This window comes from Amblyomma americanum, chromosome 5 (assembly GCF_052857255.1).
Source record: "Amblyomma americanum isolate KBUSLIRL-KWMA chromosome 5, ASM5285725v1, whole genome shotgun sequence".
In the NCBI taxonomy this organism is placed as follows: Eukaryota; Metazoa; Arthropoda; class Arachnida; order Ixodida; family Ixodidae; genus Amblyomma; species Amblyomma americanum.
Window position 1 is genome coordinate 132,302,599 of NC_135501.1, and position 19,014 is coordinate 132,321,612.

Below are 19,014 nucleotides of genomic sequence, written 5' to 3' on the forward strand. Positions count from 1 at the left end.
CTCTCCATATTAAACTTCCTTATTTCGGCTACCTTTAACTTCGATAGCTCTGCTTGTTCGTCTGTCTGTAGCGTTAGACGCCCGCATACTTTGACGCTTCTTATTATTTTGTTTCCCTAGACGCTTGGAGTTTGCCTTTTACGCCGTGTCTGAGCCTATACTTGCCAACAACATCGCAAGGATAAAGAAGAAATTGAATTACACCCTGAGGGAAAAAAAATTACTATTCAGGATTTTATTAATGCTGATTCGATTTAAAACGCAACTGCGCACTCATCAGCGCTTTTTGTGTGCAGGCGTTAGCAGGCATATGTAAAAGTCCTAAGGAGTCTGCTGAGCAACAGAAAAACTGCGATAATCGCTTAGTACTCGCTGAGTGCTATGATACTCCTGATACTCTCTTCTTTTGGCACAGAGTTTGTCTCTCTCGTCTTCATCTGCGCGGCGGGCCTTGAGTACATCATGGTCAGTGGAAAAGGGTACTGTCAATATGCCCTTTCCTCCCCAGACACCCAATCGATCTGCCCATTCGACATACGCTGGTCAGGACTTCATTTTCAATACATTTAGCGTCCTGCCAACATAATAAAGCCTAAGGAAAAATGAAATCAAACAGAAAGTTTTTATGCTGTTCTTTTTTTACTTTCGTTGATTTAGATATGCAGAACACCGGCGAAAATATTTGTCCCGTTTTTTTACATTCGTTGATTTAGATATGCCAACCACCGGCGTCGACCGAATGTTTGGGGCCAGCGGATGCAAGTAAAGGGCTCTAGAGAGAAAGCCACGTCATTACAATGACACTTGAGCGCCATCCGTACACAATCACTGGGCCACTTAGGAACAGTCCTTCAGCCAAGAGAAGTCCTATGCTAGTAGACACACCATGGTGCAAGAGGGCCAGGATCCGCTGCCTGTGAGAAACTGCGCTCAGAACGCAACCCTATCTACTGTTCTGCGTTCAGAGGAAAGGTTGCACCACGGGCTGACAACTTCCTGCACACTTCCAAGCCGCGAACGGTGCATCCGCTGTGGGCGCCGACGGCACAGGTGAGCGCTTTGGCTTCGCGCCAGCTGTCGTCACCAGGCGCGTACCGCTCAACGTCAGCAATCAGGGAAGTTCCTGCGTTCCAGGGCGAAGAATAAGAAAGCCATGGGATCGTAATACGAACTGCGTTTTAACGAAAGATGGGAAGGTGCCAGGCAGTTTAAATTCGTCAAGGTTGCAAGCCATCGATCTAATCCATAATTTAACCCACGCATCACCCCGATAACCCTTAGACCATGTGACCAAAGCGCCGTCACTGATGAGAATTCAGATGCACCCTGCGATCTACGAGATCTATACATAAAAATCCTCTCAAATATGGCCACACAAATTGGCTGCAACGGAAGCCTTAAGTATTAGGATTATCAACAAATGATACGTGATTGTTGCGCGTGCGTTCGTATTAGCACTACTTGTGTGCATCATTTCACCAAGCTTAAGAACAGAACATTTGCTTCCTAGCTTCACATGACCTCAAGATGGAACAATTTCCGAAGTACTCAGTTTAGGGTCTACTGTGAGCGCTTTAGGAAGCCGCGTTCTGTTAGTCACCCCTGCTATTGACGTTCATCCTCAATGTGCTGGAAACAAGTTTGCGGTAATCATCGAGTACAGTGATTCCTTGGGCCGGGCACACACCGTTGTAGCCGCCGATGACGTAGAGGTAATCGCCCAGCTGTGCCACCGCAAAGGTGCTGCGGGGTGTGCTGAGACTGGGCATGTCATGCCAGCGCAGAGGCAGGCTGTTCTCGCTGCATATGACTGCGAATAGACAGGAGAGCAACAGCGCCAAGGTATTGATATGTCCGTCATCCGCAGGATAAAGGCGAATCAGTTCACCCGACCCCGATCCTCGCCCATTAACAGAGCAAAAGATCCTCGGTCCGTGGCCACAGCAGTCGACTGCCCTCAAGGCATACAAGGCACTCTTTGCCTACTTGAGAGCGACTGGATTGAGTGACAAATTGTGACAGTGTTGTGCGTGTGTGTGTGTGTTAGGCCTTTTCTCTTTCTCTCTTCCTCCTTTTAGCCCCCTAATCCCTCTTCCCCAGTGCAGGGTAGCCAACCGGAACCCCTTTCTGGTTAACATCCCTGTCTTTCCCTCCTCCTCTTTATCCATCTATCTTCACCCGACCCACGTATAAAACACTAATTTCTTTAGTTCCGCGGAAGTCTGTACGCCTGTACCCTGTACCCACCTCAAAAAGAAATAGCGCTGTAATATGCATAACATAAGTAGACACCTCAGATTGCCATAAGTCTTTTCCCTTCAGTTCCACATAGGAATGCTCTATCAGACGCTAGAAATTTTAGTTTTTTTTGGGGGGGAAGGCAGGACTTAGGTCTTTTGTGAAGCATTTTGCCTGCACTTTCTTGACTTACACTTTTGCACTGTAAGCCAAAAATTCAAGAAGTAAAAAAGCCCGCTTTCACTCTATGCTACTCCTCTCTCCATTATGTCAGAGAACGCCGAGATACATGGAGGTGTGCCTAGCAGCCATTTCAAAGAAAACGCAAGCAAGAGAATGTGAAAATAAATGTGAAATTATATAAAACGTAATTTATGAAGCACCTCTTTCAAGCGCCTCAATTACGCTGCTTACCTCGGCCAATATTTGATTGAACATCTCCGAGAACAAGAAAGATCCCGCGCAAGACGCCGTGAGAACCAAATAGAAGCACACTCCCACGAGCATCGAGGCTCTATCGATACCGTCGACAGTAGTTTCTTTCATTCATTAACAAAAAACTAAATAAGCGACGCCTTGAAGGTTGAAAACAACACGAGGAACACAGAGGTGATTGTGTCCTGCATCACTCTTCTTGGCCAAGAAATCTAGTATCGTTTTCATTAGCAACACTGCGACCGAACATGGTTGCTAATCCGTGCCATGTTGCCTTCTTTTTTTCAGCGTCGTCTTGTATAAGCGTCGTTTTCAGCATAAAACGCGTTTTTTGCTGCCGAACAAACACAAAATGCATTATCAGTAATTTTCAAATTCAGATGAAATTATTGCTAGTCTCTCATCTACGCGCATTGAAGTTGCATAACACACCGGCTTTTTCAATTTCTGGTCTAAATTAAATTAGGTCGCCTCAGCTACGATTCGGCCACACGGCCTCATTCAGAGCAGCTAAAAGTAAGGCTGAAAAAATCACCGGAGTGAGCTGCTCTACATGAATGGTAACCGTTGGGTAAGTCTACCGTGCACTAAAGCAGCATGTGGCCCTGAGCGTTATGTGATTTTGATAGGATAAATGTGTTTGTTATACATAGTAATGCAGGCAACCCATATTATGTTTCAGGCTAACGTATGCACGTTTATTCTTCCGTCTATACCTCGGTGTTATTCTAGACCTGTCCTCCTTGCTTGGCAAATTATACAGGGTGTTTCACCTAAGACTTGACACCTTTATAAAAATAGGCTGTTTGTGTTATAGTAGATAGGATACAGCTTAAAAAAAGAGCGGTTGCTATCACTTGGCCACAGCCCGCGGTGTAGTATGTTACTCCACTGGCCAATCACAGTAGTAAACTAAATCAGTTTTTGAATTTTCGGATACGCGACCGCTCTGGCACAGCAAATTTTAGCTATTTCGACGGGTTACGTTCACTGCAGAGGTTGCTTTGCCGCAAGCTTCTCGTAAGAGCGTGAATTTGGTGCGATGTAGCGAAAATTTGATGGACCACTGCGCCAAGTGTAACCGTTTTCTCAAAATTTTAAATACTGACAGGAACATTACTCTCAGTTGCCTACACGCCTCTCAGAATTTAAGGAGCATATCAGAAATTGTTAAGTTATATTCAATATCCGTTCATTACATAGTTTAGGTGAATTTTGATGTATTACACCGCTGGCAATGCTATGCCAAAAAAGCGCTGTACTAACTCGAAAAGCCTGTTTTTAAAAATTGCGTAAAATCTTAGGTGAGCACCCGCGTTGGATGAGTGGTTATAGCGCTCGGTTGATCACCCGAAAGACGCGGTTTTGATTCCGGCGCGGTGGTCGAATTTCGCTGGAAGGGGAATGCTGGAAACTCGTTGACTGTGCGATGCCAGCGCTCGATGAAGAGCCCGGCTGGTTTGCATTACCCTGAGCCTTCGACTATGGCGTCCCTGAGACTGAGTAGCTGAGTGACTGAGTAGGAAATCTCCTGTTCAAAAATGATTAGGCATTAGTTTCCCGTGAGTGATTAGTAGTGCATGCTGCCTAAACAGAAATAGGGCTTAGCGCCTCAAATCTACTCAAGCTTTGAGGGACGCCGTAGTAGAGGTTTCTGTGTAATTAAGACCACCTGGGGTTCTCGAAATTATCCGCAGCACTCTACTCATGTGTGGATCGCTTCTGTTGACTTTCTCTGGCCAGGAGGAATTTTTCAATTAAAGATACGGGCTCAGGAAACAGAAGAGGCCATTTTGAGTGTACGTTCAGCGCAGTCGCACGTGTGCGCACCCTTATCGAGCCGGTGTCGTCCGTCGAAGCCTCCGATGACGTACAGCCTGCCGCAGTGCGCCACCATCCGGTGGCTGCAGCGTGGGCTCGGCAGCGGTTGGACGAGGCTCCACGAATCAGAGGAGGGCGTGTACACCTCGACGCTTTCGAGGACGTGGCCACCGTTGAAACCACCGCTGACGAACAGCCGACCTGCGGGGAGGACGACTGTTCAGATGGTCGTATGACATCTGCTTCCGGCAAACAGAAAACAACCACGGACGAAAACAAGCAATAGAAAGGAATCTCATGATGAGAGACGGCGACTAGTGCTTCATCTGGCAGTAACTTCGCACGGAATCCGGCATATATTATCGCGATTGGTTCTAGAAACTTTGAAAGGCTGCAGAGGCAACAGTGAGAATAAGTTATCACAACTAACCGAAAGCAGCTGCTAACCGAGACAACAAATGGGAGCAAGACCAACTTCAATGAACAAGGAACGGAAAAGGCAGAAAACTGAAGAAAATTCTGCATGGTAATTAAAGAGAGTCACCTTCTTTATGAAGCTGGATCAGATTGCATTAGAACCAGGAAGAATAATCGTAAGCAGGGTAAATTGAAATGTGATGTATGCGGGCGAGGTACAGAAAATAAAAGTGATCTTCTAAACTTTAAAGCTGTACATCGAAGTGTCCGAAAAAACATGGTCAGTTTGCCACATCACGATCGTTTTAGGCAAAGTGGAAGTACATTAGAAGAGACCTGTAAAAGGTAACAAGAATAATGGCGCTGTAAAGGCAAAGTGGGAAAACTCCGCGAGCATGCCCACATGTAAAAGTATATATCTTAAAAACCAAAAATAAAATATAATCGCGAAAAACAAAGGTTGCCTGTATAAAAAGAGAAAAGTGCCGAATAAACACAGCAGCCACCTTATTTTGCTAGATAAGATGGAACTAGACATTAACCTAGCTACAGTTAGTTATGTGCTTCTTAATAGAACAGGGTTGCGCTTAGGCCCGCCATCTTGTTCTTTTTTATCTATTACATTGATTGATTTATTTTGTTTCTCTACAAAGAAAATTGAGCAGGAGCTAGAGGCAGAAGGCCTGACAGAGGCTCTTGCCCCAGATAGCGATATTAGGCATTCTGTGTACACTCGTCACAAGAATAATAAGTGCAATGCTCACATACATACACATACACTTGTGCACGCATATGTGTGTCACACATGCATACATGTGTGATATATGTGTGACATCAAACTTCTATACGTGTGTCAGGAACTGAAGCCGAAATTCTTGCATTCATGAGCAACGCTTCTCGAAGCGGTTAAACTAGCTGCTGTCCAAATTCTCTTATTTCAGTTTCTACAACAAGTTTTATTGTGTAAAAAACACCGTCTCACTGCGAGAGATATTTTGTAGCACGCCGGCGGCACCTGAGACTATCTTAATATGTAATCACCATAGAGCTAGCCGTACGGATGTAGAGCACCAGTTCTCTTAAGGTCCACAAGTCACCAACCACGTAGTTTAATATACGAAACTTAGATATTAGAACATAGTATCGGAAGCACTAATTAAAGCATTCACATTGACAAAAACAAAGCATGAGGCCCGTAAGTGAACAAATCATTTTCGGAAGCAGTCGAACGCAAAGCAGTGCATTGGTGTCTGCTGATTGCAGTGGTGCCTGAATGATTTTGGGCCACGACATCATATTTGGAACAATAAAAGTGCTTCCGTTGCGTGGATAACAAGCACCAATATCTGGCTTCTGGGGGGGCCGTATACTTTAAATGAAAGCAGAGGACGGGTTCGTATCCTCACGGCTTATCAGCCGCTTCTGGCCGCTGCGTTTCGATTCGCAGCACTGACGTTAGGTGCTGAGTCGACATATTGTCTGTGTGGAGAAATTTAAGAACCAGAAAACGAGTAGAAATATAGGCGAAAGAAGGGCAACGAAGGTGAAGGGCGAAAATAAATTGGATAGCGTCGCTTTCTCGGCATCTGTCGAACATACCGTAATGCGCTCAAGGCGAAATTGAAGCTTTGGAGAAAACAGCAAATTCAAGGCGCGTCTTGACGTACATAGGACCAAATTGATTTTAACAAAGACCAATCTGCCGTGTTAACATCCACAGAGCTTGAGTGTAAGTGGTATTGTGATGGGGTGCCCGCAAAGAATGCTGTTGAATTGAAGATTTGTGCCTTGATTTTAGGAACAAGAAGCTTCAAGACGTGCCTGCGGTGGCTGCTGTCATATGATAGCGCGCCAAAAGACGGAAGACAGACGCTTTAGCACCCGTGCTACCGAAGCTTGATGCTCAATTTCTTATTTGAATAACAATATTCTCTGACGAACCTTTCTTTGCCAGTTTACACGTGTACGCAACACAGCTTTTGTACCTCGTTTTCGTCCTCTTTTTGCGGCATTAAAAGGCCTGTCCATGTCCTGCTTTTAATATGTATTTTCGATTTTGGTATAAGTGTTTACTTGGCAGTCGTTTTTAGTTTAGCTCGATCGTTTTTCTATCTATGTCGTCTGGGCATGTTTTGAAAAAAAGATTGCCTCCTAATTGTCTGAGGTTTCTAACTCCGCAGCTACTCACCATTAAAGACGCAGGCAGAGCCGTCGCTCCGCTGCCTGTTCATGGGAGCCACAATGGTCCACTGGTTCTTGAGCGGCTCGTAACGCTCCACAGTTCTCGTCCTCTCTACGCCTGCGGCGGAGTATTGAAGCCAAACGCCCCGTGAGTCACCTGTCAACTGTCGAGGCAACTGAAGTTTCAGGGAAATTATTGTCTCTTTTCCAACACAGCTGATAAGTCGGATACGGTCAGAAGCTTATGTGTTTATACCTGGTCTCCTTGGAGAACGCCTTACTGTTTAGACGAGGCATAAATGCCTACAATATTAACATTTCAGACACGACCATTGTACACTGTCCTTAACTGGACTTTAACTCACCAATGCTGTGGTTCATAGCCTGCGTTAGAGCATATCCTCCGTGTGCTGTGTGATGCCAGTGCACGTTAAAGATCCCCAGGTGGTCGAAATTATTCCGGAGCCCTTCACTACGGCACCTCATTCTTCCGTTCTTCTTTCACTCCCTCCTTTATCCCTTACCATACGGCGCGGTTCAGGTGTCCAACGATATATGAGACAGATACTGCGCCAATTCCTTCCCCCAATACCAATTATTATTATTATTATTATTATCATCATTATTAATATTATTATTATTATTATTATTATTATTATTATTATTATTATTATTATTATTATTATTATTATTATTATTATTATTATTATTATTATTATTATTATTATTATTATTATTATTATTATTATTATTATTATTATTATATTTGTGCTAACAGAGATAAATGTTCAAGATTCTTGCCTAGATCTGTTTAAGCTGAATGGTTATCATTCAACGTTCGCGACTCGTTCTTCACGTAGAGGGGGTGGAATTGCTGTCTATGCCCGTGACACGTTTGATGCATCTAGAATAGATATATCTTTTGTCCACGCTGAATGCCTAGCTTTGGAACTTTGCTCCAAGCAAACTTCATTAATGTTACTGGCAATTTACCGGCCACCATCTTACAGTGTCAGCCGTTTCTTACTAGAATTGGAAATAATCTTACAGGCCAATAGTACAATCGATCAATTCTGCATAATAGGTGACCTGAACATAGACACATTACGCCCCACAAAAACGGCTGTGGCAGACTACCTAGCCGTTCTTTCAGCTTCTGGTATAGAAAATGTTATCAACGCACCGTCTCGCGAGGAATTTCTCGGCGGTAGATTAGTTCAATCTTGTCTCGATCACATAGACATTCGTGCACCAAACTGCAATTTTTCGTCAGCTGTCATTACGCAGCGTTTGGCCGATCATTATTTTACAGTCTGCCGCTTCACTGACCGTAATACTGATAAAATTCAAGGGCCGCAAACTTCAAACACCGCTCAAAATAACTTTCACGTCACTATAGTAGATCAGCGCATGTTAGATAACCTAATTCGTAGCTTCAACTGGCAGTCATTAGTTGGGTATAACCCCCCTCATATACTTTATTCTTTGTTCTGCCAACAATTAAGGATATTTGAACAAGCCTCGAAGCGGGTCATCCGTAAAAAACAAAGACACAATCATATCTGGTTCAATGCAGCAATTTTGCAAGCAATTCTGCACAGAGATGGGCTGTGGAAGCGTTGTAAGCGTTCCCCTAAAAATCTTGAATTGCGCACCGAATACAGAGCCGCAAGATACCGAGTTGTCGCGCTTATTCGTTCTGCCAAACGGCAGTACTACAGTGAGCAATTTAGAGAAGCTACCAGAAACCTCGCCAAAACTTGTTCATTAATTAATAATTTGAGAGGCGTTAACAGAAGTGAGTCATCTTTTCAAGACATTTTCTCGTGTAATCCTCAGCAAACAGCTGATTTATTTAACAAACACTTTGCAAGTGTATCTCAGCCTTGTTCATCCTTGCCACACGATAGATGTTCCTTGACACATACGGTATCTGCGTCCGCCTTTTTACCGAAGCTGTCGGCAGGTGATCTGGCCCGTATAATCTTTAGCTTCGAACGTAAAAAACCACCTGGTCTTGATGGTATCCCAGTGTCTCTGCTTCAGAGAAATTATGAAGCGCTGGAGAACATACTTCTGTCTATCCTTAACGGATTCTTAGAGACTGCAGAAATACCGAGTATCTTAAAAACGGCGATTGTGAGACCAATATACAAGGGTGGCAAGAGAGAGCTTCTTGATAATTATAGGCCCATATCCGTTTTACCAATACTTTCCCAGATTATAGAAAAATTTGTTAGAGTGCATGACATCATTTGTGAAAAAGTTTTCTATTCTGTCTCACCGACAGTTCGGGTTCATAGAAGGCCGTGGAACGCTATTACTTTTAGAAGAATTTGCAGATGAATTGTATACTGCTTTTGATCACAATCTGTTTGCCTGCTGCCTATTTCTAGATATCGCCAAAGCTTTTGATACAGTAAATCACGAAATATTATAACAAAAATTGTACCTACTTGGATTTAGGGGTCCATTTCATAACCTTTTAAAAAGTTATTTGCAAGGTCGCTCACAAGTCGTAGCCCTTGATAATACCAAAGCCGTGAGCAGCCGTCAGATGTTGAAGGCTGGGCTTTCTCAGGGGTCCGTTCTGTCACCTTTACTTTTCAATCTATTTATAAATGACTTCGCGTCAGTGATAACAAATTCCCTGGTCTTTCAGTACGCCGATGATACGGTGTTACTAACAAAGCACATTTCATACAAAACTGCGGTTTCCTTACTGCAAAAAAATATCGGTAATGCTATGCACTGGTTTTCTTTGAATGGTCTTTTGGTAAACCACCAAAAAACAAAATTAGTTTGTTTTAGAAACCCCGTGAAGAAAACTGTACTGACTGAATCTGTTTTCTTACACTGCCACAACGGTAAAGATTGCCATTGCGCTCCTGTTGAAAATGTTCATTGTATAAAATATCTGGGTATATACTTCGGCAGTTGTCTGTCTTGGCACAGTCACATGGCATATATTTGTAGCAGATTACGTAGCACTGCATGGCTATTGTTTACAATTAAATCTTTCCTTCCTGTATCTGTAAAAAAGACAATCATGCCTGCACTGGCGTACAGTGGTATAAGGTACGGCATCACAGTTTTTGCGCACTGTTCGCAAAGGTGGCAAGACCGTGTAGATACCCTTAAAAATCATGTTGAAGAGTACTGCCTACGAACGTTCATTTCCCCCTCGAGGAAACTTTTTTTAATTTTCTGGCCCTTCCGTCTTTTGAAAGTTTATATAAACAAACAGTTCTCCGACACTTTTAGAATCCTGCCTTCAAGACTAAATCAGTTGCTACCAGAACCCTACGAAAAGGTCAGCGCTACATAGTTCCTAAATACTCAACCAGATACGGCAAAGCAAGACGAGGTGTATATGTCCCTGCAATATTCAACAGTCTTCCTGATCATGTATTTTCTGCCACTTCCAAAGCGACGTTGAAACGGATGTTGAAATCGATGTTATAAGGAAAAATGATGCAGAGAGCACGTCATTGTTACAGTGGGTTTTCTTTCTTACTATATAATTTGTTTAGTAGTTACATTTCAGTGTGTGTACGCTTACCATGATATTTTATTGCTTATACTTTCGCTCACCGTTGCTGCCGGGCCTAGTCCTGCAAGCCTTCTCTTGGCTTTGACAGGCCCGAGTTTGTATGTATAACAAGATGTTATGGCAATAAAATTATTATTATTATTATTATTATTATTATTATTATTATTATTATTATTATTATTATTATTATTATTATTATTATTATTATTATTATTATTATTATTATTATTATTATTATTATTATTATTTGTATTTCAGAGGTTTCATATTCGTTCATATTAGTATTGGCTTTATTCTTGTTTGTATTTTGCTATATGCTGTACTTGGCTGTTATCGGTCGTTCATTCTCATTGTTTATTGTTTCATTAGTTATTTATATGTCTGTTGCCTGTTCTAGCTGTTTTCATTTACCGCTGTTCTCGCTGTTTTCTTGTTTTCGCTTTTTTGCTTCATGCTTGCTGTCACGCCTAGTTTATATGTCTTTTTTTTTCTATCGCCTTGACTGCTGCATTACCTCCCCTGAGTGTCTTCCTTTGTAGTGAAATAAATTTACATTTTGTGCGTGTGAATGGTGTACCAGCACCAAGACCTTTGGGTTGTTCCTGGGCACCGAAAAATAAAGATTGATTGATTATTATTATTATTATTATTATTATGATTATTATTATATTATTAATATTATTATTATTATTATTATTATTATTATTATTATTATTATTATTATTATTATTATTATTATTATTATTATTATTATTATTATTATTATTATTATTATTATTATTATTATTATTATTATTATTATTATTATCTGTATCTGTCCCCCCACTTGTAGTTAATTCGCCTGAGGCGCAGAAGAAGCACCGAAGCCCAGCCATCACTGGCTCGTCGAGCTCATCCAGTCTGAACGTCGCCAGACCTCAGAAGCGCCCGAAGGCTATTTTCGTCTCCAAGCTGTGCCCTGAGACAACGTCGGCTGATCTGACGAACCATCTGAAGTGCGTGAACGTCACCCCCCTAACCTGCCGGCAGTTGAAAACGAAATATGACTCCTACTCGTCCTTCCACCTCACAGTCAGCGCGGAATTTTACGATCAGCTTGTTGACCCTTCGATGTGGCCTACGGGCTGCATCTTCAAGGCTTTTCGTGGAAAGCTCCTGGATGGTATGTTGCATCCTTCCGAGCTGACGGTTGATCGCAGTCAACCCTAACTTGGATATATATTATCAAAATGCCCGAGGTCTTCGGACTAAGGGACCTGTATTTTTTTCTAATGCATTAGCCTCTTGTTACTCGGCTGTTGTAATTACTGAGACCTGGCTGTCTAGAGAAGTTAACTCAGGTGACCTCTTTCCTAATAACTATTCTGTTTTTCGAAGTGACCGCCCTGAATCAGCTTCTAAGCAAAAGGGAGGGGGAGTGCTCATTGCTATTGACAGTTCCGTGCAGTGCGTTCGGCGTTCCGACCTGGAAACCATCGAAGAATCTGTCTGGTTAGAGCTCACTTTAACTCGACATCAGAAACTCTTATTGGCAGCTTTCTATATTTCCCCTAATCTGCCTCCTCCTGCCTACGATGATGTACTACATTCTATTGAATATGTTATCACTTCTCATAGCAAGCACAAACTGCTCATTTTAGGGGATTTTAATACTCCAGGTATTAACTGGAATACCTTTACATATTCACACAACAATCATTATGTAGTTAGTAAGTGCAACCGGCTTTTAGATTTCATAGCTTTTAACACCTTGCAGCAACACAATTTAATTGAAAACTGTTGTGGTAATGTTCTTGACATTTGTTTATCTAATTTTGAAAATGTTCGAGTCTCGTCATCTGACATCTCACTTACTCGCTGTGACAAATTTCATCCTCCAATTCTAATAACGGCTTCGGTTTCTGTCCCACCTTCTGCTAATTCAAATCGTGCGGGGAATTCCCCCCGTTTCGCTTACGCACTTGGCGACTATGTTGGTCTCTTCGGTTTCTTCTCTTCTGTCGACTGGTCTGTTTTAAGCGAAACCAGCGATGTTGACGAACAAGTCAGTCGCTTCACTGAAATAGTTCTCAATGGTATGCGCCAGTACATACCTATGCACACTCCTACTCGCAGCAAGTTTCCGTTCTGGTTTTCCAAGGAACTTAGAACAGCGCTGAAGCTTAAGGAGCGGGCCCACCATAAAGCGAAACGCCCTGGGCTGGATACATGGGCAGATGAATTTCGCCGCTTGCGTTCCCTTTGCAAACGCCTGTACAAGCGGGATCATGAGTCCTATCTTGATTATTTAGAGAATAGTGCCTCTAATCGTCCTACTGAATTCTGGCGATACGTTCGCAAGCGTTCGAATAAATCTGATAGTCATATTCACTTAGTTGACTCTCATGGGAATGAAATTCGGAATGTCGCTGACGGCTTTGCTCAACACTTTTCCTCCGTGTACAAATCTCCACTTTTCGACTCCGTGTGCCTTCCAGCTGGCGCACATAATTCCGTTCTTCTCGACGAGAAGTTAGTAAGTGAGAGTCTTAAGTGTTTGAAACCATCTTTATCCCCTGGACCTGATGGCTTTCCAGCCGCCATAATAAAAGCCTTCAATAGTACCTTCGTCCCTGTTTTAACCACGATATTTAATAACTGTTTGAAAAATTCTGCCTTTCCCCGCGTGTGGAAAACGGCGCGTGTTTTCCCTGTCTTCAAATCAGGAAACAAATCTGATGTTTCGAACTACCGCCCCATTTCTCTTCTTTGTGCAACCTCTAAGCTTTTTGAATTAGCTTTGCGCAAAGTACTTTCCTTCCACATCAAAAATGTAATCATTCATAATCAGCATGGTTTCATAAAAGGTCGTTCTACTACAACTAACCTTGTGACTTTTATGACGTATACATCAGCTGAAGTCCTTCAGAGGAGTCAGGTAGACGCTGTGTACTGTGATTTGAGCAAAGCTTTCGACGTTGTTACTCACTCATTACTTCTTCAAAAGCTTCTGCTGCTTGAGATCGACGTTTCAATTGTAGCCCTCTTACGCAACTATCTTCTTGATCGGTCCTGCTTTGTCAGTGTAAATGGACAGACCTCATTTGTTTACACTCCAACCAGCGGAGTTCCTCAGGGCTCAGTATTAGGCCCGCTTCTGTTCTCTGTTTTTATCAATGACGTTTCCTCCGTGGTCAAAAACTCCTCATTTCTCCTTTATGCGGACGATATAAAAATGTTCAAGGCAATACATACTCTTCACGATTGCTTGTCATTGCAATCTGACATATCCGCCTTCTCTGATTGGTGCTTGAAGAATGGGCTCACTCTCAATTCATCTAAAACCAAGGTTGTTTCATTTACGCGTAAAACGCACAGTCTTCTCTACTCTTATTCTGTGAATGGTAGGCCGCTGCCCAGGGTTGATGAAATTAATGACCTCGGCGTACTTTTCGACCGTAGCCTCAGCTTCTCCTCTCATACAAAACGCATTGCTCTACGGGCTATGCGTACACTCGGCTTCATCTGCAGGCTTTCGAGAGAGTTTCGATCCCCACTTCCTTTCTTAAAGCTCTACCTCTCCATATGCTTGCCGCTTTTGGAATATGCGTCTGTTGTTTGGAACGGCACTTGCCAGTCGAACTGTGAAAAAATCGACAGAGTTCAGCTAAAGTTTTTACGCATATTTCAACATCGGTTTTCTTGCAAAACTTCCAGCTCTCGTCCCAGACGGAGTAACTCACTGCAGCTTCCTTCTCTTAGCTGCCGTCGCGTGAGGGCAGATATAATTTTCTTGTATAAACTTCTTCATGGTCACATTCTATGCCCTCAGCTCCTAGCGCGTATCCTTTTGCGTGTGCCGCGAAAGAGCATAAGGGAATTCAGACCATTCCAAGTTTCTGGCTCCTGCACTCCCTCTCCCCTCTGGACAGAATGCAGAAGTTGTTTAATTCTCTTTGTCCTCACCTAGATATATTCGAAAATTCTCTCCCTTCCTTTATATTGGATGTCCGTGACGTTCCACTTTGAGCACTCTTTTTCTCATACATAACTTCCCCTTTCATGCATTTTGTCTTCACTACACTTGTGCGTTTGCACCGGTATTATATTGTTTTTTTCTCTCCTTAATTGTTCATCACGTGTACTTGTTGTCATTAATATTATTTCTTTAATGCTGTATACTCACGCCTGATTGTCTGTAACGCGTTCACTAATTACGTTTCTTATTGTGTATGATTGTATTTCTAGTTTGTATTTCAGAGGTTTCATATTCGTTCATATTAGTATTGGCTTTATTCTTGTTTGTATTTTGCTATATGCTGTACTTGGCTGTTATCGGTCGTTCATTCTCTTTGTTTATTGTTTCATTAGTTATTTATATGTCTGTTGCCTGTTCTAGCTGTTTTCATTTACCGCTGTTCTCGCTGTTTTCTTGTTTTCGCTTTTTTGCTTCATGCTTGCTGTCACGCCTAGTTTATATGTCTTTTTTTTTTATATCGCCTTGACTGCTGCATTACCTCCCCTGAGTGTCTTCCTTTGTAGTGAAATAAATTTACATTTTGTGCGTGTGAATGGTGTACCAGCACCAAGACCTTTGGGTTGTTCCTGGGCACCGAAAAATAAAGATTGATTGATTGATTGATTATTATTATTATTTTATTATTATTATTATTATTATTATTATTATTATTATTATTATTATTATTATTATTATTATTATTATTATTATTATTATTATTGTTATTGTTGTTGTTGTTGTTGTTGTTGTTGTTGTTGTTGTTGTTGTTGTTGTTGTTGTTGTTGTTGTTGTTGTTGTTGTTGTTGTTGTTGTTGTTGTTGTTGTTGTTGTTGTTGTTGTTGTTGTTGTTGTTGTTGTTGTTGTTGTTGTTGTTGTTGTTGTTGTTGTTGTTGTTGTTGTTGTTGTTGTTGTTGTTATTATTATTATTATTATTATTATTATTATTATTATTATTATTATTATTATTATTATTATTATTATTATTATTATTATTATTATTATTATTATTATTATTATTATTGTAAGGGTAAAGAAGAAGATGCGTCTGATGATTTAAAAAGACGAAGACGAGGTGACAGTGCTCTCGAGAGTTTTTGCCAGCGCTACGCTTGTGTGTCTTTTGCCGATCTGATCCCAGACTGCTGCCGTTGCCGTTCCCGTCGCCCCAGTACCTCGTAACAAACCCCCCGTTACATTTGGTGTAGTTCTTTAAGAAAAGTAAGGACGCCAATTGCTGGACTCTCACTGCGCACCGCCAGAGCTCAGAACATCCAGCCGTCAGCAGCGTGTACCGCTCGCGTTGTAATCCAGGGGACCATTTATGCCGTCGAATTCGTCGTACTGCCCTGCTGTTCTCATGCTGTTATCCTGGGCTGGGATTTTCTATCGCGCCATGCTGCTATCATCGATTGTGCTCGAGCTGAAGTCGAGTTCTCTCACCTGCCCGAAGCTGTCTTGGACACTGCCCCTCTTGGTGCCTGTGTTAAGGCCCTAGTTGCCGAAGACATTGACCTGCCTCCCTGCTCTTCAGTCCTCGTACCCCTCTCTTGCGGCCCTCTTCGCGACGACACTGTCCTCTTCACTCCGTCCCCTATCTTTCTGCACCGCAAGTGTCTGCCTCTGCCATACGCTGTACTGACTATATCCGCTGGCCTCTCCGTAGTGTTCGTGTCTAACCCATTCTCGTTCCCCAACGCCTTGCGCCTAGGTGAATGTCTCGGCACGGTACAACCATTCGCGTCTCTGCTCATCCGCGAAGAGACGGACGACGCGCCGCACCTCTCCATAGCCGCACTCAGCCCACCTACTGCTGCGCCCGATCCCTCCTCAACCGAAGCATTCCTTCGCTCCATCGACGACAACCTTCCAGCGCCGCAAAGGGCACAGCTTCTCACTTTACTTAATCAGTTTCGCTCATCATTTGACTCACATCAAAGTTCCTTGGGCCAAACTTCCGCTGTCACCCATGCCATCGACACAGGTGACCACGCACCGCTGCGACAACGTCCCTATCGTGTGTCTGTCGCCGAGCGCCAAGTTATTGAAGACCAAGTCGACAAGATGCTCCAGAGCGGCGTCATTCAGCCCTCAAGCAGCCCATGGGCGTCGCCTGTGGTGCTCGTCAAAAAGAAGGATGGCTCCATACGCTTCTGTGTAGATTACCGCCGCCTTAATAAGATTACGCGCAAAGATGTCTATCCCCTCCCGGGCATAGACGACGCTCTGGACTCTTTGCAAGGGGCCGAACTCTTTTCATCTCTTGATTTGCGTTCCGGGTACTGGCAAGTTCCTATGAAAGAAGCCGATCGCCCCAAAACCGCCTTTGTGACACCGGATGGCTTGTATGAATTTACGGTGATGCCCTTCGGGCTTCGTAACGCCCCCGCGACTTTTGAGAGGATGATGGACACCATTTTGCGCGGACTTAAGTGGAAGACATGCCTTTGCTACCTCGACGACATTGTGGTCTTTTCCCCGGACTTTGACACCCACCTCTCCCGTTTGAAGCACGTCTTGACCTGCCTCTCTGACGCCGGCCTGCAGCTGAACTTAAAAAAATGCCGTTTTGCCGCTCGTCAATTAACCATCTTAGGTCATGTTGTCTCTAAGCGGGGCGTCAGTCCCGACCCAGCGAAACTTCGTGCTGTGGTTGACTTTCCCAAACCTACCTCCATCAAATACCTGCGCAGCTTCCTGGGTTTGTGCTCATATTTCCGCCGGTTTATTCGCAACTTTGCGTCCATTGCTGCGCCTTTGACTCAACTGCTGTCTGGAAGTGCGGATTTATCACTGTGGTCTCCAGCGTGCGACGACGCATACACCACCTTGCGCCGTCTCCTCACGGCGCCGCCCATTCTGCGCCATTTCGACTCGGCCGCTCCTACCGAAGTTCACACGGACGCCAGCGGTGTTGGCCTCGGCGCTGTCCTCGCCCAACGAAAACCTGGCTTTGACGAATACGTCGTTGCTTATGCTAGCCGCACACTCACACCAGCAGAACGCAACTACTCCGTCACTGAAAAAGAGTGTTTGGCGATTGTATGGGCCCTCGCGAAGTTTCGACCGTACATTTATGGGCGCCCTTTTGACGTTGTGACCGACCACCATGCGCTCTGTTGGCTTTGCAACCTGAAAGACCCCTCCGGCCGCCTCGCTAGGTGGGCCCTTCGCTTGCAAGAATTTGATATCCGCGTCGTGTATCGCACCGGCCGCAAGCATCAAGACGCCGATGCACTGTCACGCTGCCCCCTTCCAGCCGAGATCGCCAGACTTTCCACCTCCGACGCTTCTCTGCCCTTGCTTCGCCTCAGCGACATGCCTTCAGCGCAACGCATGGATCCCTGGATCGCTTCCCTTCTCGACTTTCTCGCCAACCCGACGGCTGCTTCACCGTCACGTGCGCTCCGCCGCCAAGCTGCCCATTTTGCGATCCGTGACACCCTACTTTATCGCCGTAACTACAACTCCGAAGGTCGCAAGTGGCTGCTCGTTATTCCACGTCACTTACGCTCGGAGATATGCGCATACTTCCATGCTGCCCCCCACAGCGGTCACGCGGGCGTTTTCAAGACCTACACCCGCATACGGCTGCGCTACTACTGGCGCGGAATGTACACCTTTATCATGAAGTACGTGCGCGCATGCATTCCCTGCCAACGTCGCAAGACACCTCCCCATCGTTCTGCTGCTGAGCTGCAGCCGTTACCATGCCCTCCACGCCCGTTCGACCGCGTTGGCATTGATTTATACGGTCCGCTTCCATACACTGCAGACGGCAACCGTTGGGCTATAGTAGCAGTGGATCACCTTAGACGATATGCCGAAACTGCTGCCCTTCCGGCTGCCACAGCGACGGACGTCGCCTCCTTCATTTTGCACCGATTCATCCTTCGCCACGGTGCACCTCGTGAACTGCTCAGTGACCGAGGCCGCGTGTTCTTATCTGAGGTGGTGAAGGCGCTTCTCAAAGAGTGCAACACGATTCACCGAACTACCACCGCCTATCATCCGCAGACCAATGGCCTCACTGAGCGATTTAACCGCACACTCGGAGACATGCTCTCCAAGTACGTCACTTCTGACCACACGAATTGGGATCTCGTCCTTCCGTACGTTACTTATGCGTACAATACCGCTACGCAGTCTACCACCGGATTCTCTCCTTTCTTCCTACTTTACGGCCGCCAACCCTCTGCTACTATCGACACTATCCTCCCTTACCGCCCTGATGAATCCGAATATCGGCCTGTTTCCGACGCCGCGCAACACGCCGAAGCCTGCCGCCAAATTGCCCGGTCACTCACCACTGACACCCAGCATCGCCAGCGCTCCCGCCTCGACCAAGACCAAACCCCACCGAACTACACTTCTG

At 44.3% G+C, this 19,014-nt stretch overlaps 1 protein-coding gene across 2 annotated transcripts in view; it reads right to left on the reverse strand.

Moving 5' to 3' along the window:
- Positions 1 to 399: 399 nt before the first annotated feature.
- The window catches only part of LOC144132686 (uncharacterized), a 49,323-nt gene continuing 30,708 nt past the window's right edge, over positions 400 to 19,014 (reverse strand). For both annotated transcript variants that reach the window (XM_077665282.1, XM_077665281.1), the window contains 4 exons: positions 7,100 to 7,210; positions 4,504 to 4,695; positions 1,688 to 1,810; positions 400 to 1,123 (listed from right to left, as the gene is read on the reverse strand). In XM_077665282.1, the coding sequence (XP_077521408.1) occupies positions 948 to 1,123; positions 1,688 to 1,810; positions 4,504 to 4,695; positions 7,100 to 7,210 (602 nt within the window). In that variant the 3' untranslated portion in view covers positions 400 to 947. The remainder of the gene's footprint in view (positions 1,124 to 1,687; positions 1,811 to 4,503; positions 4,696 to 7,099; positions 7,211 to 19,014) is intronic.